General features: G+C 47.2%; 1 protein-coding gene across 1 annotated transcript in view; it reads right to left on the bottom strand.

Annotated features, from left to right (window-relative positions):
* Positions 1-22916, bottom strand: part of oys (lysophospholipid acyltransferase 6) — a 67490-nt gene that overhangs the window by 21106 nt on the left and 23468 nt on the right. Inside the window, exons 4-5 of the mRNA XM_075689885.1 lie at positions 14404-14496; positions 12933-13046 (exon numbers count right to left, since the gene is read on the bottom strand). Coding sequence (XP_075546000.1) covers positions 12933-13046; positions 14404-14496 — 207 coding nt within the window. The remainder of the gene's footprint in view (positions 1-12932; positions 13047-14403; positions 14497-22916) is intronic.

Consider the following 22916-nt stretch of genomic DNA (forward strand, 5'->3'; position numbering starts at 1 on the left):
AAGCATTTCGCCATGCCTCAGTGGAGTCACACTCGTATGCTATGTATAAGCCGCGCTTATGAGAACCCGCCGCATGCCCCCCCCCCCCCCCGTCACACGCTTACATTGCCTCTGTGCAACCACGCGGTTGTACAATAACTCGGCACAGCAAAGAACGCGCTGTACGTTTGGTGTCTGCCAAACCCGAGCGTGATCACGCGAATACACGCGTCTGTATACGGAGAACATCATACCGCGTCACACTGCTCTGTTTGCTATATCGAGCGCGAAAGGACGGATGGCATTCACTTCGCTACCACGTTACTGCGAAACGGGGGGTACAGGTTTGCTCAACGGGGATGTTCTTTCATTTTAAACGCACTGCTGTCGGTACGCAGGAGTACACCAACGTGCACCTAATTATCGCACATTAGGTTTACTATTGCGATAGCAATTATATGGACACTCCAGGCGCATTTCTGCCTTTGGCGTCGCTGTGAGGCAGAGTATTAAGTGCAAGGGCGAGAAAATCGTCGCCGCGTGCCGCGTGCTGTATGTGAGAGTGAAAGAGTGAGCCGGCAATCGCGACTCAATCTCGCTTACGTAAGGGAGGAAAGCGGGGAGGAACCGCGCCGTATTCCGTCGCGCGCGTGGCTCCGGTAGGAGCGTAGGAGGGGGAGAGAACTCCGGGCAGCTGTATATTGAAAGCCATCTGCGACGGGGACAGAGTCCGCCGCGCTGTGCTTTTGCAGCTTAGTTCGCGTTGATACGAGACACAGCACGAGGGTTAATTCGCTCGCCGGCGCTGCTGCCGCGCTTCCTCACCCCAGCATTTTGACAGCGAGTTTCCGCGGTCATCAAGCAAGATGTGTTCACGTTTGTTTGTGTGCACGTGACACCGTGCTCGTTTATTTCGTTAGTATGTCTATGCTTATATGTTTATACGGACGATAAAACTACTATCCTTACTTCCTATACCTAGTTGTCCACAAATTTGCTAACGCAATCGATGCTTCCCCTTTCGGGCGAAACTGCGATTCTTTTATGTCGCTTTTCCGCTTGAAATCTGATCGGAAGCACCGCATGTTTGGCAGCGCGCTTTCAACGTGAAATATCGATTAAACCTGCATGCCCAGTGCCATTAAATGAGGCAAAGAAGGCGGTGTAATGAAGCCGTGGGCGGGAATAGCGTAGCAGTGTATCTATGCCCAAGAGTACCCCGTATACAATGAGAACATTAACAAATTCAAACGGTCTAAGCTGTATTAAGTTCCATGCCAGCTGTTGGGGGAGGGAGACGAATGATAAATACAAGCAGCCCAATAACAATCAAAGCAATTGCGACAAACGGCGAACAGTGGCAAAAGACAACACCAACATCCAAAACCGCAACTTGATCCAACGATGACTACAGTGAATATCGGGCTTTAACGATTATGTGCATCGCTAAAAGCACGAAGGAGCGCCCAGGACTTGCATGCTTCCATTATCTTATACTGCGTTTCGCGCAGTATAGGTTTATATAGTATAGGTACAAGGTAACACTAAGCTCGTGTTACCTTGTTACGTTCTTGCTTTGGCGTTCGCGTGAAAAGAAAGAAAATGAAGCCTTAGCACGTAGAAGGAAAAACAGCCAGGCTAAAGTTTCGTCACTCAATGTACTTTCAGAAGATTCGAATTTCGCCAGAACAACACATTGTCAAAGACACTAATTAGAGCATCCCGTCATAAGAACACCAAAAGTGCCAGGTTTGTATTCGCACAGAAAAATCTTATATAAACATTGCATTTTGCTAGGCCGATTTTAAATCATGTTCCAAATTTCCATTGTATCCATTGGGGTGGTCGTTCTGGGCCGCCCGGCTTGGTAAACTTGGCCGACAAGGTGATCTTGTGGGCAGGAATACCGAAAAATTTTTCAGTTTCTTTCCTTCTTTAACCTGGCCAGATTCCGGCGCTATTTTCATTTGAAGACATTGGTGTCAGAGGTACGGGGACATTCCGTGCTTTACATCCAAGCGCTTCAAAGCTCTGAGGCCGTTCCAGCAAACGCTGATAAACTATATCACATTCGTAAAGAAATAATTGTGCTAGTACATCATGTACTCAGTTATTAAATTATGAATGAAACTGCACGCATTATTTTTGGTCGCTTTATTGGCACCCTAAAATTATTTTGCTCGTTATCTTTCTTTCTTCTCTCGAAATAAGTCTCCCTGTACAAACTAAATCTGCCATAAAAAACTTAAGAGGTAAACGACAGAGATGCGTCAGCCTTACGTCGCACCTCTCTAAGGTCCTGGATCCGTGATATATAAACCGCGTTCACCACATTTTGCAAAGTCTTGTTCAGGAGCGCCCTCGAAGCATGCACTGCCTCTTGAAGGAGCGAAGCGCAACTGACGGTGGTTTGCACTAAACGCACAGGCACAGGTACGTACGTACACTCGTGAGCAAAAGTATACGGACCAGGGATTGCGCGATAAAACTCATTTTCTGCTGCTCTGTCAGTTGATGAAGCTTGAAATTCGAGACTGCAGTCCAAACTTGGCATCACGAATTTTCCAGTGCACTCATCAGTTTCCGTTTGTGCGTGTTAATTACGAAGAAATTCTGTTTGTTTGTTTGTTTTTTTCGGCGACCCTCTGGTCCGTATACTTTTGCTCATGGGTGTACATACATACGTACACTCTATACCTCTACCACGTCGGCTTCCCACACTTCGCAGACACACACACTCTTTTACGCTGACACTCTATATATAATGCAGACGCATTAAAAGTGTGACCCTCAAAGGGTTAGAAAATAACTATGTATTTGTTCAAAAGACAAGGGACCAAATTCACAAAGCGTTTTGTCGGTATACGTGCTGTTTACTATTGGTCGGTCGCCTCCTATATATATATATATATATATATATATATATATATATATATATATGCATGCACTGTGAAACTTGCGGTAAAATGCACTGCTGTTCCATTCACTTTTTAACAAACCGCCATTTTATGTATTGCCACAAGAAGGTAACTGCAACGCCCACGAATGTCACCACACTTCTCGCGAACAAGTATTTCGAAAGTGTTGTCATCCTGAAAGTTCGTTTCATGTGGACACGCCTTGAAATGTAATCGGCTGCAATTCATGAACTGCAATACGGTATGTGCCGTAAGGTGATCAATAAAAAGTATGTTAGTGATTTCGTTAATTAGTCTATATTATGCATTTCCATTTCTCGTGCACGTCCGCCTCTTCTAATGCAATCCAGCTAAACGACTGGAGTTTGTGCTACCTGCCACAGGAGGTCTATTTCAAAATACCGCGCGATCTAAAACATTACTTGAATAAAAACGCACGGCATACACCTAGATACATTCTTGTCTGTTTGAATTTATTATCGCATCGGCAACACGTTAGCGCGCGAGGAAATGAAACCGACGAAGTCTCCATCGATTCTCGCGTAAATGCAGTTAGGTCACGCCTTGGTTCGTTTATTTCTTGTTCGCCTAGCGTGCCGAAACGGCCTGGCGACGTTTTGGTCGGGCCCCGGCTTTCCGTAAACAAAATCTAGGGCGCTCGCTGCCCCCTCAGCTATCGATTCGCTCGAAATAACCGGGCAGCACGTTATCGTGTATACTAAGCTACGCCTCTTAGTATACACGATAACGTGATGCCCGGTAATATTATATATATATATATATATATATATATATATATATATATATATATATATATATATATATATATATATATATATTGTGACGCAGCAGTTATCACGACGTTTATTCCGCGTCAAAGCCTGGGCGAACCGACCACGCCCACAGCACGGATCACACTCGAGAGCCATCCCCACAGCCCCACAAGCGATGATGAAGAAGAACCCCATATGAACCCCACATGATGATGATCATGTACAGATGACAAAGAATAGCTTATAAATTCCCACAATATATATATATATATATATATATATATATATATATATATATATATATATATATATATATATATAAGACGAAGGCGTATACAGGTGTCCACGCTTTATCTTTATGGGTTATAAGCGCCACGCGGGTTTCAACAGAGCAATCCAACTTTCGCAACAGTGCGCAATAACGTCCGGCTGTTGCCTTCATATTCAAGCGCGTTTTATCGTTAGCATTAAAATACGGAACGGCTCCGTTTGAAACAAGTTTGCCTACGCGCGAGTAATGAGTGAGACGAGTTTCGCAAGACGGATAAATGATTCGCCGAAAGGAAAAGTCGGCACCGATCGTTAACTATAGCACACACGGCGTGTCTCGGCGATGCAAGCTTTTTCCGTTCACGCCCATTCGTAATCCAGCGTTCCCATCTTCGCGGCAAAAAACGAAAAAATAAATAACATCAGAGGACCGAAATACTGAGTGGTGCCGCTCTCTCACGAAGGCGACGTTAGAGCGAGAACAGTTGCCCGAGTCACAGCTCTGAGCACGCGATCCCCCGAAATAATGAGGAGCACGTGTGGTGGCCAAGAAGGGAGCGAAATATCCCGCGGGCGCGTACAACACGCACTATCTCGCTCGATGCATACTCTTAACCATTCGAAAGCAGTAAAATAGCAATCAGCGGTCTGTGCTGCCGGGCGGCTTTCCCTCGCGACGTCTAACGGAGACCAGCGCAGAATCAATTTGGCAATCTGACCAGAACGGGCCTTCTTAGCACGAGGTGGTTAATATAAAGAGGACGAAAGAGAAGGAAGAGAAAACGAAAAAAAAAGGAAAGGTTGTTTTATTTCGTGCAGCGCCTGGCAACACTTGTCTGAAACTCGGGGGCGATGCGTTTCGAGCTACGCCGTCGGCTGCGCACAGGAGCCGCCAGCCAGTTCAACACGCCTTCCTTCCTTGCACAACCGCGCTTGTTCCTTACTTATCTGAGTTCGATCTCGAGCGCTCGTGCTGTCTGAGCACGCGCTGCCGGAAGGTATAGGCTGCGGCGACCGTCGCGAAACCCCTCGCTGTGAGAAGGAGGTGGTTAGTTACTATACGGTGGCGATAAGAAATGCCCAACCTCAGCAGCCAGCTGATCGCTGGAACCACGTGGCCGGAAATATCTGTGTCGGGCGCCAATTAGATTGAAGATGGAGCTTCGTCGCATATCTTGCAGCACCTCACGAAAAGCGTATACAGTTGCAGAACTGACTGACAACTTTTTTTCTTCAATTCTTTAGTGAGTTTTGTCAAGTCACAGTATGCAGACTCCATACGAGAAGTCTCCGCAGGAACGTCAAATATGAAATCGTCTACTCTATCGTATCTGGTGTATTAGGGAAGCGCCTGTACGGCTCACTGAAAAATATTATCGACGTGAAACGCTGTGACAAACAATGAAAGAAGTCAATCCGCTACACAACGCAGTGACACCGAAAGCAAACATTGAGTCGCCTATCTGCCAGTTCGCTTTGCGAAAACACTTTACGCATAATATTTATTACTCAAACTTTCAGCACAGGTCCAATCAGAAGTGTTTCAAATATGTACGCGACAAATTTTAAATATCACTGCTCTCACCAGTATTTTTTGCTTTCCACGGCGACAGCGTTTCGATTGGGGTGAAATGCAGAAACCTACGTGTACCGTGCACTGGGTGCGCGTTAAGGAACCCCGGGTGGCCAGAGTAATCCCGAGTCCCCCACTACGACGTGTCTCATAATCATGTTGCTGTTCTGACATGTAAATTCCCACTTTTTATTTTTTTTTTCAAGGGCTATCTTGCATGGCGTTTACAAGTGAGCGAGCAGCGCTTGGAGAGCTTAGAACATAGGAGCAAACTTCAGTCATCCTTCAGTCATCCGATAACTAAAATCTTGAAAAGGGGGGGGGGGGGGGGATCACGTTCCAAGGCCAGGATATGACTTATGAGGCGGGACTGAAAACTAATTTTGACCAACGGAAGCTGTTTAACGTGCACCTCAATACAAGTACACGAGGGCTTTTCTTTCTGCATTTCGCCTCCACAGAATTGCTGCCGCCGCGGCCGGGATCGAACACGCAGCCCTGTGCTTAGCAAGGCAAAGCTAGCGCGGTGTTTTGTCTGCACGCTCGATGTGGCACCACCTGTGGAGAACAGAACTATCTATAAATTACGACGCTTTCTCGAGCCCGACTACAAAACGAAATCTAGGCACTGACGGTTAGCAAAGCCAAAATAAACAGTGTTTCCATTCAGCACCTTCCCTCTCCCCCTTTTCTTTGTCGGCTAATTAGCCATTTCGAGCCGTCTTTAGCGGTCCACGAGTTTCATTTCGCCGCCAGCATGTGGCGCGTCAGTCGTAAGCAGCACTCTTCGGTCGGTTCGCGCTCGCCTCGAATTCCGTTCGCAGCTACAACAGCTTAAGAAAAAAAAAAGAAAAAAAACGAGAGCCCGTTCAACGCACTGCTATATCGGCTGTCAGTGTACAGCCAACGGCGGCGCCACGGCTGAGCACGTGAACTGCAGGCCAGACGAAAACAGCAAATTATGAACGCGCGCTATTTACGGCACAAGGAAAGAAAGAGAGATAGAGAGACGCCGCAAGCATGGCACGGCTGGGCCGTAAACATTTCAGGAACACGGCGGTCCGTCGAACCTGCAATGCAAGTGCGTTTATCCCTCACACAACTAACAGCCGCGGCGTGCCCTATAGCTTAACCCAGGCGTTCAAGAATGGGCTGGTAAAAATAATAATAATAATTATTATTATTATTATTATTATTATTATTATTATTATTATTATTATTATTATTATTATTATTATTATTATTATTATTATTATTATTATTATTATTATTATTTGCGACCTCGGCAAAGCTTTTGACGTCATCGGCCACTCACTGCCTTCTGGTTAAGCTTACGCACTTCGGTGCCTACTCTTCTGTCGTCCATCTCTTGCACGGCTACCTTCTTGATGTCATGTCATGGTAAGGCTAAATGGCTAAACGTCATTTTTGTACAAGGCAATTAGCGGCGCCCCTCAAGGGTCAGTACTGGGACCACTCCTTCTCATATTTATTTGTTTGTGACGTTTCTTCCGCTATTCGGCATTCCTCTTTCCTTCAGTATGCCGACGACATCAAGATTTTCAAGGAAATCCACACTGTTGACGACTGTGGCAATCACGAAGTCCGACCGGTCTTTCTTGTTCTTTTCTTTTTCCTGCATGGTTCAAAATAATGACCTCACCTTGAATGCTGCTCAAACAAAAGTTATGGCTTTCACTCGACAAAACAAGTATTCCGTTTTCTTATTCTGTGAATTCCATTTCGTTATCTAAGGTCTTTGAGATCCGTGATCCTGGCCTACTCTACGACGCAATTTTACATTTTTCTTCTCATACTAAACATGCTGCAATGCGGAGTCTGCGTTCTTTCGGTTTTGTTTGCAGGCTATCGAGAGAATTCAGTTCTTTTACACATTTCCGCAAGTTGTACGCAGCAATATGTCTTCCTCGTCTTCAATACGCACCGGTGGTCTGGAATGGCACTTCTAAATTCAGCGGCAACATCGTACAACGGGTCCAAAAAAAGGTTTCTAAACATATATAGCCGCTTCTCTAATAATGGCGCTGCGTCTTGTTCGGGACGCTGTTGGATTAACGTCCCTGTCATCACTTCCTGCCAACGTAATCGTGCTGACCTGCTGTCCCTGCATGTTCAAACTCCTTCATAGTAGCCTCATCCGCCCCGAGCTCCTCAGTTGTATTGTATTTAGAATTACGCGTCAGATGTCCCCAGGGACCACAGAACTTTCCACGTTCCCGATTGCCACATTCAACACTCAGCTGTCCAAGGAATACAGAGTCCTTATAACAATTGTTTTGTTGATCTTGATATTGCTGTCATTTTTTTTCAGCTTGGCATTGTTGCTTCATAGTAATTTTCACACACTGTTCAAGTCCTTTTCCGCTCCTTTTTTTTTTCAACTTACTTTTTGTTGTTTCTTTTTGTATGCTTTCTCCTATAACGCCCAGTTCGTGTCATTTCTTGTTTATCGTTTGTCTCTTTTTTTTTACTTACTTTATCTTGCAGATGATTCCTTTTAACTGTATGCATGCGCGCACTCAGGCTTAAGGGCTGACCCGGTGGTCGTTAATTGATTGATTGATTGATTGATTGATTGATTGATTGATTGATTGATTGATTGATTGATTGATTGATTGATTGATTGATTGATTGATTGATTGATTGATTGATTGATTGATTGATCTTAGCATGTTTCAAGTTCGTATCACCCGCCGTTGTCGCTTAGTTGTTATGCTATTGAACAGCTAAGCACGATGCCGCGGGATCGAATCCCGGCCACAGCGGCCGCATTTCGATGGGGGCGAAATGCGAAAACGCCCGTATACTTAGACTTAGGTGCACGTTAAAGCACCCCAGTCGGTCCAAATTTTCAGAGTCCACCACTACAGCGTGCCTCATAATCAAATCGTGGTTCTAGCACGTAGAGCCCCAGAACTAAATTTTAAAAATTAATTAGGAGAACCCCGGGTGGTCCAATTTATTCCGGAGACCTCTACTATACGGCGTGCCTTGTAAGCAGATCGTGTTTGCGGCACGTAAAACATCATAACTTAATATTTAAGTTCGTATCACAAAGTTCTATCGTGGGAACAATTAAAGCAAAACGTGCTCGTTTCCTTTCTGAATTCCCATAAAACAGCGAACAAAATCGTCAGCCTCCACTTGTCACGCAACAATAACAAGCGGTAGCCGCTCGGTCACAAATACAGTGGGACACAATAACTCTGGGCATATACCGCACGCTTACAGCGCCGCCTAACGCTGCACTGCGCATGGGTCTAAAGGGGACCTTAATTTAAAAAAAGCAAGACAAATTATACAACATCCAAAATTATAATAGGCACAATTGAAAAACGCTTCTGCGCCAACTCCCATTAATTGGCGGTCACCATAGCCGTGATCGCTATTTTCCTCTGCGCAACAGAATGCGTAACTGCCGCCATCGCCTTCCTTTCACTGCGAATCCGAAGCGGGTCTACTTCTTCCTCCTCCAGTCTATTGTGATATGTGATAGCCCCATTTCTGGCTACTCCCGTGTCTAGCGGCAGGTTAATCGCCATCTCGCGCTAGCACTTCCGGAACGTCTCGTCGGGACTTGTCCAACAGGCGTCACACGTTTCGATGGCTGCAGATGTCTATATCGAGGTGCATCTTAGCACCTAGACTGTTCTGGTCGGTAAACGGAAAAAGATATTTCGTGCCGTCGTCAACCAACAGTGGTCAGCTTCTGAGTGTCGATACCTTAGAAGAGTGCTTTAGAGGCAGGAGAATTCGCGCTTTCTTTTGGGCGTCCAGCAAAGCATGCTTAAAAAAAAAAGAGAGCGAAATGACGCGTCTGTCGGTACTACTCCTCACTTTTATAAAGCCGTGAAGAACCTGCGCATAACGGGGCCCTGGGTTTTACTGCATCTAACAGAATTTGACACTGCCGTGTGACAACCATGTTGGAAGTCCACGACTCGCAAATCTCGCAATATTTGTTTATTATTTTCATTTTTTTTTTCGTGCGAATGAGTGTGTGTATGCGCCGCAGAAGCAGCCACCAGGCTGGACGCTCCAGTTAGATGCACGTGTTTGTCTTGCGGAGTATTGAGTTCATGCACGCGCAGCAAACTAACTTGTGCATATTTAGTGCATATTCGTGAGTACGAAAAGTCGAGCCCGAAGTAGTTAGAAAACCGCATAGACGCCAGCACTCGTCCTGTCGCCTATGTTTTTTTTTCTGTATACTATCTCGTGCTCGTCTTTTCGTTTATATGCAAAACTTTTATCTTCTGTTTTTTTTTTTCATGCATCAAGGGAAGGCCTTGCAAACTTGTGCAACGCTGCAAAATCAAGGCCCGAATTCCAGCGATCCAAAGTTCGAGAAACGCGGTTCCCGTGAAACCTTCTTTATTTATTTTTTTTTTTCGCAGTCATCGTGTACTTTTCCTCACCGCCTTCGAGCGTCAGGCTGAGCCACTGCTGCTGCGTCGCCATCGTTGAACGCAAGGCCACTTAGAGTTAACGCTCTCGGATTAACAGTACTGAACTTATAAAAAAAAATACTGAACTTAGAAAAAAAGTAATTTCATGAAACAATCCTTAAGCTGAGAGTGCTTGTCGCATAATGTCGAAGTTTCAAGCAGAAAGGTCGAGCCGTTTACTTACAGCAACTATTCTTAAGTTTCATTTGCAGCTCGGACGAGTTTCTACAAAACGTTTCTACAGCACCGTTAACGTAACTAAATGTTTTGTTTAAGTTTCTCTAGCATGTGTCTCTCAACGCACAACTTATATTCCTACGCATATCGGCGCCTAGTGTATATATTCTTAGCGAACTAGTAGTCCCGCAAACTAGTAGTCCTTCAGCAAGCGTTAAGAAGATCAGCAGTTAGTCCTAAGCACTAATTATCTGCGGCGCCTTCAAACACCTTAAGATTTCTCCACCGTGTTCCTCCTAAAACAGATTATATTCCTTCCAAGTTTCATCGTGGTCGCCCGACAGCTCTGAAACGACGCCCTCCTGAACACCGCATAGAATTACACAGCGCACTTATTACCCCATAATTTTTTTAAATCTTGCCCACACATCACCTTTTCTAACAAACGGCGCCAAACTCAGTACCGAAAGAACGAGAAGATACGAGATTCGGCGCTGTTCTGATTATTTCTGAGTTTACCGTTTCTATGTTCCGAATTACGTATCACCTATAGTTGATGCATAACTATAGGAACATATAGCTAACATCTAAAGTTGCGCTATTCTACACATCACCTTTGAATTGCCCTACAACTCGTTAAATTTTTATTGCAATAGCTACAGTGGTTCTCTCAATAAATTTTCGCCGGCATTTGGAGTGGATGTTCGCAGCGAAGTAGTGGAACGGACATTCTTTACCTCATTTGGTCGCAATACTGTTGCCACCAAATAAATAAAATAATATTGATGATGATGATGTAACCAAGTTAGTTTGGCGATACCTTGCGAGGTTTGTAATACCGGACATGACGACTAATATCGGCGAAGCTGAATTTATATTGACGACCGGAAAGGCTGAGCAATACCCTTGCTAAAGTTTAAATAGCGTCGCCCACAGTATGAATGTCAAAGGACAGATACAAAGAGCGGCTCCCCTACTTGGCCATAACTGGCAGACAGGGTGAATTGGACATCCGGCACAGGCTAAGTGACGGCGGATATTAAGCTCCCAAAGAAACGAGAGGCGCCGTTGTGGAGGAATTCCTATTACTTTCGAACATCTGCCTTTTTCTTTTTCATTTTCTTTTTTTACGCACACGAAATGATCTAAGCGTGCGAGCGCATCTGCAATCTGTACTCATCGCTATGCGGTCGCGGCAGCAGGAAAAAGATCCCGCAAGCTTGTATTCAGCAGTATAGCGGCAGCAGCACTTGCAATGCGAACCAGCAAGCACGAAATACGAAACCCGAATTCGTAGAGTCGTTAACCATAGCAATATACTTTTTTTTTCCTTAACACAACTGGTTTAAAGACATGACGAAATAACCTGGCGGTACTGTTACAGCATGCTGTCTGCTCTTTCCTTTCATCGTTCGAGTACGCGCAATCCATATTTCTTTCTTTTTTGCGCAGTCTTTTGCAACAGACGCAGAGATCCGGATTGGTTGGCGGGTTTCAACGATCAAACGGCCGACCGTAACACCTGGGCTAAGTTAAACGCCATAGCGAACGCCTATGGATTAGATCTGGCCCATTGCATGACATTACCTGTAGCCACCATTTAGATATACAATTTCGCGGTCACTTTCGCATTGCTGCTCCATTAGAACGCAGCAGCCGCGGCAGCGAAGCGAACCCGCGACCTTGTGCTATAGATCTATGAACCGCAGCTACACCTGACAACGACCACGTTGTCAAAAAAAAAAAAGAAGTGCGCCGTCACAACATTTCGCGTCGCACGCGCTCAAGCGCATCTAAGAGCTAAACTTCTGCGTACATTCAATGGTTAAAACAGCGTTAGCTAAACTTGGTTCCTACTTGTCTAAGATGTGAAGAACAAAAAAAAAGAGTGATCGACTCCACACGGAACTTTGTCGTGCGTAAACTCTGTTACTTCGCTGTTAGCAAAATATACGAATAAATTCATGGAGTGCTCGATCGAAGTCTCAGCTGCTCGTGCGTCACCGCTCGACTTTCTCCACGTCGATCTCGTGCATTCAACATGAGATTAAGGGTCGACAGCACTTGGCTTGAGGCGACCGCTCAACGACACCGATTTAGCTCAAACACCGCCAGGAGGCATTCCTAGTTTTTAGGCCTGTACATAAAAGCATGTCTGTCAACCTGTGAACATTAAAATTCCCCAAAAATCCTATGGACACAAAGGAAAGAGGGGAGGGGGATATCACGAGTTTTTCTTTCTTCTTTCCTTTTTTTCCCTGAGCGCACACCTTTTATAGAGAACATACGCACTTTATTAACCACTATTTACCTATTGATGCAGCGTACAAGCAGCCGAAGCAAATTTGTAACAGCAGTGACCGATAATCTACGCAATGTTTTTAGATCACGCGATGACTTTATCAATGAGCGCAATGCAGCCGATTTGGCGGGCTTCAGGAACTTGGTAAGAATAAGCTTGTTCGAAGCACGTAGCCCTCTGGTGCATATCATTTGGCACCTTGCGCTGTCAAGAGGGGGCGGACGGCCAAGGTTCCAATGCAATTGCTTTCTTGCACGTATTACCTTACCGCCTTGCGCTAAGCCGTCTTCCAATCCCTTTAAAGTTTTTTTTTTTTTTGCCAAAAAACAAAACATGTTTCGTAAATATTGACTCAACATTCGCGAGATCGTAGAACGATCCAAAATTCGAAAACTTTTTTTAAAATTCGGGAGAGTTGGCAGATGTGCAAATTGATATGGGTTGCCATGCATACGTATATGCCACCCTCACCTTATCATCTGCCTTCTCTGCTCGGGGTGCAGGATGATGTCCTTTTTCTCTGTAAGACCGTCGTGCAGGTTGAAAGCTATGCTGGTCACCTTCTGCGTGGCCACCATAAGCGGACTGTGGGAGGGAAATTGCATGCCAGAAATACAAATGCAAATGAAGTCAGTAATGCTGCGCTTTTAATGAAATCACACACACACACTTTCTTTCTTTCTTACTTTCTTTCTTTCTTTCTTTCTTTCTTTCTTTCTTTCTTTCTTTCTTTCTTTCTTTCTATCTATCTATCTATCTATCTATCTATCTATCTATCTATCTATCTATCTATCTATCTATCTATCTATCTATCTATCTATCTATCTATCTATCTATGTCTCGGTGCCGCGTTAGCTCACTTCACTATGCTAACGAATTCTAACGAGGCACGACTAATGCAACGTCTGTCTAGCTTTTATGTGTTTGCTAAGTGCGCTTATATACGTGCAAGTATCGCCTTTAACGCATACACCGAACACATAGCTGAAGCAGATATGACTGTGACAATGGCAACCGCGCTGGTGGTCGGAAATACATAACGTACCCGTACGCCAAATAACTTACGTCGATGTCGCTTCTCATTTTTTCCCCCTTGCATCTTCTTTACTCTCATTCTTTTTTCTTATCGCTCAACTTTGTTGCCAAGCAACTTCTAAGTTCTCGTTCTCGTTACGTTAACAATACTAATCAAAAGATAAAGAAAAAAAAATGAACGGTTAAGGAAAACGTATACATCCGTCTTCGTCTGCAGCGCTCTTTACACGCCATCGTAAGCAAGACGCGCGCTCCAATAACCGGAAGAACAAATAAAACACTCGCACATTGAAGTCTGGGATGTATCACTGCGCGCTTTATGGCGCTGCAAAAATTCATTCATTCATTCATTCATTCATTCATTCATTCATTCATTCATTCATTCATTCATTCATTCATTATAATATCGACATGGTATACCAAGGGCCGCGATTACGGGTAGTAGATGTAACGTGTCCAACGTAACTTGTGCCGAAATTTTAAACTACGCAAGTTCCACGTGACTGGACTGAACCGAGGTGCAAAAAGTCGTCGCGCGGAACTTTTTCATGTTTCGCGGGCTTTCTTTCAGGCTTGGAAAAAGAACCTTCGTGTAGCACGTATAGCGCAACAGACAGCTGGATCGGAAAATTTTCATGATGGTCTACAATTTTCTACGGCAATTTTGGTCTGAATATAAAACTTGGGCAGCTGATTTAGTAATAATATTTTATTTATTAATCCTGTAGTTAGGCGAAGCACAAGCAATTAGGCTGACTTACTCCGAGCGATGGCAAACATCGTTACCTTGGTTCCATGTAGCTACGTGGCGCTTGCATTTCTTTTTCTTTACATTTTGGCACAAGTTACGCAGAACACGTGATATATAACAGGGCTAAAGCGGAAGGCAAATAGTGTGCACGATTACCCGGTCACGTCCAGATGGTAGCCCCCGTAGTCGTAGATCTGCCGCATTATGTGGATAGCCGACAAGTAGCCCATGCCGACCGCCAGCACAATCCTGGAAAACGAGGTCAAAGAGCGCGGAAGGGGATCGGAACGAGCTGTATAATAATAATAATATAATATTTGGGGTTTTACGTGCCAAAACCACTTTCTGATTATGAGGCACGCCGTAGTGGAGGACTCCGGAAATTTTGACCACCTGGGGTACTTTAACGTGAACCTAAATCTAAGTACACGGGTGTTTTCGCATTTCGCCCCCATCGAAATGCGGCCGCCGTGGCCGGGATTCGATCCCGCAACCTCGTGCTTCGGAACGAGCTGGAACGGAGAAAGTTATGGCGAAGGCAACGAAACGAAGCAGCCCACACGCAAAGACATCTCGAATGCAAAGAAGTCTCTCTCAGAAAACAACAGAAAGAGACAAAAAAAAAAGAATGTTTCTCGCCCGTCTCGTGCGGCTTATTTGGGTAAGTATATGCTAATCGGATATCCGAGCAATAGTTACGCTGAAAGTTAAGTGTTCGGCAATTACTTTCCGACACCAGCTGCAGCCTATATGTGGATGCTCCTTTCCTGTCCACAAAGGGAATGTAAACGATCGACTGAATTGATAACCGAGATTTGCTATTGTTTACTCGATTGATTCTTTCTATTGATTTTTCTCAAAATTAGTCAAGAAAAGCACTCTGTCTTACAGCTCATAAAAAAAGAAAGCAGACGGTGTGCTTTTCTTAACTACAATCTTTTTTTGTAAATTTCCGTGGCTGTCACATTCACAAGCGTCATTTGTAACCATATTTTGCGAAATGCTACCTGTGAGCCTAATTTTAGGTTGTACTACGATGATATATGGATGGCAGTGCAAGAGCGCGGCACCCACGGTAATTATGCGCACGGCCACATATAGAATCACGCCAGAAATTGCTTACAAAACAAATTCACATAAAGCATATACAGTAACTCTACAATTCGTAAAGTGTTGCGCGCGTCACAGCTGTGCGGCTTAGATCCTAGTCATCCAATGAGGCCATGTATGGCAGAGTCGATTCCCGTTAATTCGATCGTCTGGGAACCGCACTATTTGGTCGAATTATCCGAAGGGTCGAATGAGCAAACGGCGACAAAATTTACGAATTGAAATATATCTACTGCTTGAAGTAGTCTGTCGCTATCAACAGACTAGCTTCAACTTTGTATTACAATAGCTATGCACGTCATCGTTGGTCAGTGGCCCACAGAGATCAACACTGTGTTGCGTTTCGCCTGCGACACGTGGTTTTGCCGGCGCGACTGCGGCGGGGCGGCAGACATTTTGGCCCGATCATCGTCGCCGCAACGCTCATCGGCAGGTGTTTCCAGGCGCGACTGCGGCGATGCGACCGCAAAGGATCACCCTCTCATTCCAGTCATTGTGCCCGAACCAGGCGATGCGAAAGCAGGGATCATCCTCTCATTACAGTCATTGTGCCCGACCGGCAGCGCTACAACAGGGTGCTACGAGATCGTGCTCGACATGGTGCTACGGCAGCGCTACGACAGGGTGCTACGAGATCGTGCTCGACATGGTGCTACGGCAGCGCTACGACAGGGTGCTACGAGATCGTGCTCGACATGGTGCTACGGCAGCGCTACGACAGTGTGCGTCACCATTAGCCCATTGTACATTCACGTGCTCGTCTTTTGAGGGGTTCCTTCTTGCCCTCAACTGCGAGAGTATAAAAACAGCTGCCCCCGGACGCCAAAAGGAGGGCTCCGATTTCTTCTGTTGAGTAAAGTGCTCTCCCGTCTCTCTACTTCGGTCAACCTGACCGCCAACTCTTTGCGATGTTAAAATAAACAAGTTGTTTCGTTGTTACCAGTCGACTCATGCTTTGCCGGGACCTTCGGATGCTTCCAGTTGTACCCCAGGCCGCCAGGCCAACGCTACCCTTGGGGCTTGCGACCCAGGTACAACCACGGGCGTCAGCGCCGAGTTCCCAACAGATCGTACCAGCGGTGCGATCCCAAACATCTGGTGGCAGCGGTGGGATCGCCTCCGACTTCAAACAACTGTCTGCCAGCGGTGAGATCGCGACAACGGAGGCCAGCAGCGAAGAGATGCAGTTGACTGTATGCTGAGCAGCTCATCGACGATCCGGGAGCAGTGCAACGAGCCCTGTGTGATGACTGGTTGCCTGCAGCGGAACGACTGCGCTGGACTCTTGGCTGCGAAGTTTGGTGAGTGCGGGACTTTCTTCTTCTGAGCTTTGCCAGGCTTTTTGTTAGTGTCAGAAACAGAGCTGGTAATTGTGGTTGTCGTTGCTGCCGGGTTAGTTTGCGGCAAGACAATAGTAAGCAGTAGAGAAAGCAGCATTCAGAGCAGCCATGGATTTGAAGTCGTTGCGCAAACCGAAATTGTTGGAGCTTGCAAGAGAGTTGGGTCTGGATGTCTCAGACAAACTAAGAAAACCTGAACTGCTAAAGGCTATTCTTGAGTTAGAGGCTGAGGATGACGAGCTGTCGGAATGCCTTGAGACCATTGAAGAGAGGGAGACTGCAAAAAGACAGGAGCGCGAACTTAAAGAGCAAAAAGAAAAAGAAGAGCGTGAACGTAAAGAACAGAAAGAAAAAGAAGAGCGTGAACGTAAAGAACAGAAAGAGCGAGAGCAACAAGAGCGTGACCGTCAACACGCTTTGGAAATGAAGCGTCTTGAGGTAGAGATGGAACGCGCTCGTAATGGAAGTCAGGCACACGGTGCAGGAGAACGCGTATTGTTCAAAATGACTGACCTGATGCGGCCGTTTAAGCTTGGAGAGGACATTGGTTTGTTCCTGGTTAACTTTGAGCGAACGTGCGAGAAGCAGGGGTTCTCTCGGGAAACGTGGCCACAGCGCTTGCTCACTTTGTTACCCGGCGAGGCGGCCGACGTAGTCGCTCGCTTGGATAGAGAGGAAGCAGAGGATTTCGACAAAGTAAAATCGAGTCTGCTAAAAAAGTACCGGCTGTCTGCGGAGGCGTTCCGTCGGAAGTTTCGGGAAAATGAGAAAGACAGAAGTGAGTCATATACAGAGTTTGCGTATAGGCTTATGTCGAACATGCAGGAGTGGCTCAAAGAAGAGAAAGCGTTTGGTGACCACGATAAGGTTCTGCAGTGTTTCGGGCTAGAACAGTTTTATAGTCGGTTACCGGAGAACGTGCGATACTGGGTCTTGGATAGGCCAGACGTTTGTACGGTGGCTAAAGCCGCTGAGCTAGCCGAGGAGTTTGTGACGCGTCGGGCTCGCGGAGCTAAGGACGGTCAAAAGGGTGAATTTGGCTCGAAGTTTGAGAGACCGAAATTCACGCCCATGAGATTAAAGGGGGACACGCGTAGTGCGGATGCGAGTGAAAGCAGTCCGACCAGACGTAAAGAGACGGCGGCAGCCAAACGCAGAAAGCGGTTCGAGATGAGGCGAGCGGGCGTTTGTTATACGTGCCAGAAGCCGGGTCACTTTTCGGCGCAGTGTCCGGAAACAACACCAAAAGTTGTGTTTTTTTCAATAGGCAGCACTGACGAGAACATGAAGCTTCTCGAGCCTTACATGCGAGACCTCCTCGTGAACGGGAAAGAGTGCCGAGTGCTTCGCGATTCCGCAGCTACGATGGATGTAGTTCACCCGTCTTACGTAGAACCCCATATGTTCACGGGCGAGTGCGCATGGATCAAGCAAGCCGTGGAAGCTCATAGCGTGTGTCTGCCGGTAGCAAAAGTGCTTATTGAAGGACCTTTCGGAGCGCTTGAGACGGAGGCGGCAGTGTCATCTATGCTGCCCCCCCAGTACCCGTACCTATTTTCAAACAGGTCCGATCACCTCCTGCGCGAGAAGGGGCTTTTGTTTGGTGAAGCTAGTGTTCAGGCCTTAACCAGATCGAAGGTTCGGGAGCTCGCTGCAAAGGCGGTAGTTGCGGGGCCGACGTTATCAAACAACGAAAAAGGGTCAGAGGCGCAGCAAGCTGATATTCCGAGCACGCCCGAACTGAATAAACTTGAGTCTGTAACGTTAAAGGCGCCAGATACTGGAGAGGAAACGCCCGACGCGGGAAAGTTAGAAGAGCTATCTACTGATTTGCTCATCGCGCCTACGTCAGACGGACTTGATAGGTTGCTAAAAGTCAGCCGGACGGCTTTGATAGCCGAGCAAAAAAAGGATGGCAGCCTGGAAAACGTGCGCTGCAATGTCAAAGAAGGTATCGCCAGGAAAACTGCGCGTTTTGTGGAAAGAGGTGGAGTCCTGTACCGGAAGTATCTAGACCGCAGAGGAGTGGAGTTCGATCAGCTGATCGTGCCTCAATGCTATCGTCAGGATCTGTTGCGCTTGTCACACGGGGGTTCGTGGTCCGGACACCTTGGAGTTAAGAAAACTAAGGACCGTCTCTTGCAAGAGTACTATTGGCCAGGGTGTTTTCGGGACGCAGACCATTTCGTGAGGACATGTGACACTTGTCAGCGGGTGGGCAAACCAGGGGACAAATCGAGGGCGCCGTTGAAATTGGTACCTATCATTACGGAGCCTTTTAGACGGCTCGTTATTGATACTGTGGGACCTCTGCCGGTAACAGCCACGGGGTACAGACACATTTTGACTGTGATCTGCCCAGCGACAAAGTTCCCTGAAGCAGTGCCGCTTAAAGAACTCAGCTCAGTTGAGATAGTTAATGCACTACTGTCCATATTTGCGCGAGTTGGTTTCCCTGCGGAAATCCAATCAGATCAGGGCACAGTGTTTACTAGCGCTTTGACGACAACTTTTCTCGAAAGGTGTGGGGTAAAGCTGTTACACAGCTCAGTGTACCACCCACAGTCGAATTCCGTTGAGAAGCTCCACTCCGTCATGAAGCGCGTGTTGAGAGCGTTGTGTTTTGAACATCGAACTGACTGGGAGCTGTGTCTGCCTGGGGTGATGTTTGCTTTAAGGACCGCGCCGCATGCGGCTACGGGGTTTTCGCCAGCTGAACTGGTGTACGGTCGCTCGCTTCGATCTCCGCTTCGCATGCTTCGAGAATCGTGGGAAGGTAGGGGCGACGACCCAGTCGTGGTGGAGTACGTGCTTAAGCTCCTCGAATGCTTAAGAAGGGCACAGGAGTTGTCAGGTGAAGCAATGACAAAGGCCCAGCAGAGGGCCAAGGTTTATTATGATCGGACAGCCAGGGCCCGTCGTTTTGAGGTTGGCGATGAGGTCATGATATTGCGCACATCGCTAAACAACAAACTAGACGTGCAGTGGGAGGGCCCAGCACGAATTGTTCAGAAACTGTCGGACGTTAACTACGTGGTAAGTCTGCCAGGAAAGCGGAAAGCACAGCAAGTTTACCACTGTAATCTGCTCAAACCTTATAGACAAAGGGAAGCAGTGGTGTGCATGATGGTAAACGTTCCTGAAGAGCTTCCGGTCGAGCTTCCGGGACTAGGCTCAGTGACGAACAGGGAAGACACCGGTCAAGTCATTAGTGACCTTATCAGTAAAGCACCGCTGTCGCCCGAGCAGAAAACCGAACTACACCAGCTATTACAAGAGTTTCAAGGTCTGTTCTCTGAGAGGCCTGGTAGGACTTCTGTACTTACTCATGATATAGAACTTACCTCCACAGAGCTAGTACGATCCAAGGCGTATCGGGTGTCACCCCGCCAGAGCGATATTATGGAGGCTGAGGTAAAGAAAATGCTACAGCTCGGTGTTATTGAGGCAGGTGAGAGTGATTATACCTCCCCTTTGATTTTAGTTGAGGTACCGGGCAAGGAACCTCGTCCTTGCGTCGACTACCGCAGGCTTAATTCCATCACTAAGGATCAAATTTATCCGATCCCTAACATCGAGGAGCGCCTTGAGAAAGTTAGTAGCGCTCAGTTTATTTCCACCCTAGATCTTGTCAGGGGTTATTGGCAGGTTCCACTTACAGAAGAGGCTAGTAGGTATGCGGCGTTCATTTCACCAATGGGAACATTCCGTCCTAAAGTGTTGAGTTTTAATTTGAAGAACGCGCCATACTGTTTTTCAAGCCTCATGGATAAAGTGTTGCGGGGACAGCAAGAATTCGCTTTACCGTATCTAGACGACGTAGCGATATTCTCCGCATCCTGGTCTGAGCATATGGCACACTTGCGGGCAGTGCTAACCCGCCTGCGCGAAGCGGGCTTGACAGTAAAGGCTCCTAAGTGCCAGTTAGCACAGGCCGAGGTTGTCTACCTCGGTCACGTGATTGGTCAGGGTCGTCGCCGCCCCTCTGAAATAAAAGTGGCCGCTGTGCGAGACTTTCCGCAACCGCGCACCAAGACCGATATTCGGTCGTTCTTGGGTGTCGCCGGCTACTATCAGAGGTACATCCCTAGGTACTCTGATATCGCGGCTCCCCTGACGGATGCTCTAAGAAAAACAGAGCCTCAAACAGTCGTCTGGGACGAGACAAAGGAAAGAGCTTTTAGCGCCCTAAAGAGTGCCCTAACAAACCAGCCTGTGCTACGATCGCCAGACTATACAAAAGGGTTCGTTGTTCAGTGCGATGCTAGTGAGCGAGGCATGGGCGTTGTACTGTGCCAACGGGAAAATGGAGAAGTAGAACACCCCGTCCTGTATGCTAGTCGTAAGCTGACCAGTCGTGAGCAGGCGTATAGCGCCACCGAGAAAGAGTGTGCATGTCTCGTGTGGGCCGTTCAGAAATTGTCATGCTATCTAGCCGGCTCGAGGTTTATCATTGAGACGGATCACTGCCCTCTCCAATGGCTGCAGACCATCTCTCCCAAAAATGGCCGCCTCCTGCGCTGGAGCCTCGCTTTACAACAATATTCCTTTGAGGTGCGTTACAAAAAGGGGAGTCTCAACGGTAACGCCGATGGCTTAAGTCGAAGCCCCTAACGTAGGAATCAGCCTCAAAATTGTTTGTTACTGATGTTTTTCTTCCTGAGGCAGGATTTTTTTTTAACATATTGCTTTTGTTTAGTGTTTCAAAGTGATGATATGCTTTCTAGTGCAATTTTTCAATTTGTGGACGCGTTCTGAGTGATGCTAGACTACTGTAAGGAACTAGGCAGTGGTATAAAAAGGGGAAAGAGCCTGGCAGGGCTTAGTGAGGGTTGTGCCGTGCTTGCTGACTGAGCGGTTGAGTTTCAGCGTAGTTCTAACGCTTGCCGGGAACGAGAACAAAAATGTGAACTCTCCCGAAGTCACTTTGCAGTGTCCCGTGCGAACCTGAACGAGAGAACGAGGCCTTCTCTGTGCGCTGCGCTCAAGAAACGTCGAGGGACGCCCGACTTCGGTTATGAGCATCATCGAGCGACATCCCTCCGGACAGCGGATGCAGTCCCCTGTCCATCGGGATCTCCTTCCCCCGGCGGGGCGGTCTGTTGCGTTTCGCCTGCGACACGTGGTTTTGCCGGCGCGACTGCGGCGGGGCGGCAGACATTTTGGCCCGATCATCGTCGCCGCAACGCTCATCGGCAGGTGTTTCCAGGCGCGACTGCGGCGATGCGACCGCAAAGGATCACCCTCTCATTCCAGTCATTGTGCCCGAACCAGGCGATGCGAAAGCAGGGATCATCCTCTCATTACAGTCATTGTGCCCGACCGGCAGCGCTACAACAGGGTGCTACGAGATCGTGCTCGACATGGTGCTACGGCAGCGCTACGACAGGGTGCTACGAGATCGTGCTCGACATGGTGCTACGGCAGCGCTACGACAGGGTGCTACGAGATCGTGCTCGACATGGTGCTACGGCAGCGCTACGACAGTGTGCGTCACCATTAGCCCATTGTACATTCACGTGCTCGTCTTTTGAGGGGTTCCTTCTTGCCCTCAACTGCGAGAGTATAAAAACAGCTGCCCCCGGACGCCAAAAGGAGGGCTCCGATTTCTTCTGTTGAGTAAAGTGCTCTCCCGTCTCTCTACTTCGGTCAACCTGACCGCCAACTCTTTGCGATGTTAAAATAAACAAGTTGTTTCGTTGTTACCAGTCGACTCATGCTTTGCCGGGACCTTCGGATGCTTCCAGTTGTACCCCAGGCCGCCAGGCCAACGCTACCCTTGGGGCTTGCGACCCAGGTACAACCACGGGCGTCAGCGCCGAGTTCCCAACAGATCGTACCAGCGGTGCGATCCCAAACAACTGCTATCGGCGCGAACGGAATACTGAAAAGAGACGTTGCCCAGGGCACAGCGCGAGTTCTAATGACCATTGCCGTATTACTGCCGTCACCATCATTGCCTAGAAAACAAGTAGTGCCGTCAGCTAAATTTGTTGTGCTTCCGAACGTTTAGTAACCGCTGCGTATTCGAGGGGGCGCCAGTGGTAGTCGAATTAAGCAAATCGGCATGCTTTCGCGTTCGAATTAAATGATCTTTTCGTCCATTGGTCACCGGCACCTTCCGGCATGTATGAATTAAGCAAAAAGTCGAATTAACCGAGATCTAATTAACGAAGGTCGACTGTACTCCCAAAAAAATGACCCGATTCAGAGCCGTCT

This window comes from Dermacentor variabilis, chromosome 4 (assembly GCF_050947875.1).
Source record: "Dermacentor variabilis isolate Ectoservices chromosome 4, ASM5094787v1, whole genome shotgun sequence".
Taxonomy (NCBI): domain Eukaryota; kingdom Metazoa; phylum Arthropoda; class Arachnida; order Ixodida; family Ixodidae; genus Dermacentor; species Dermacentor variabilis.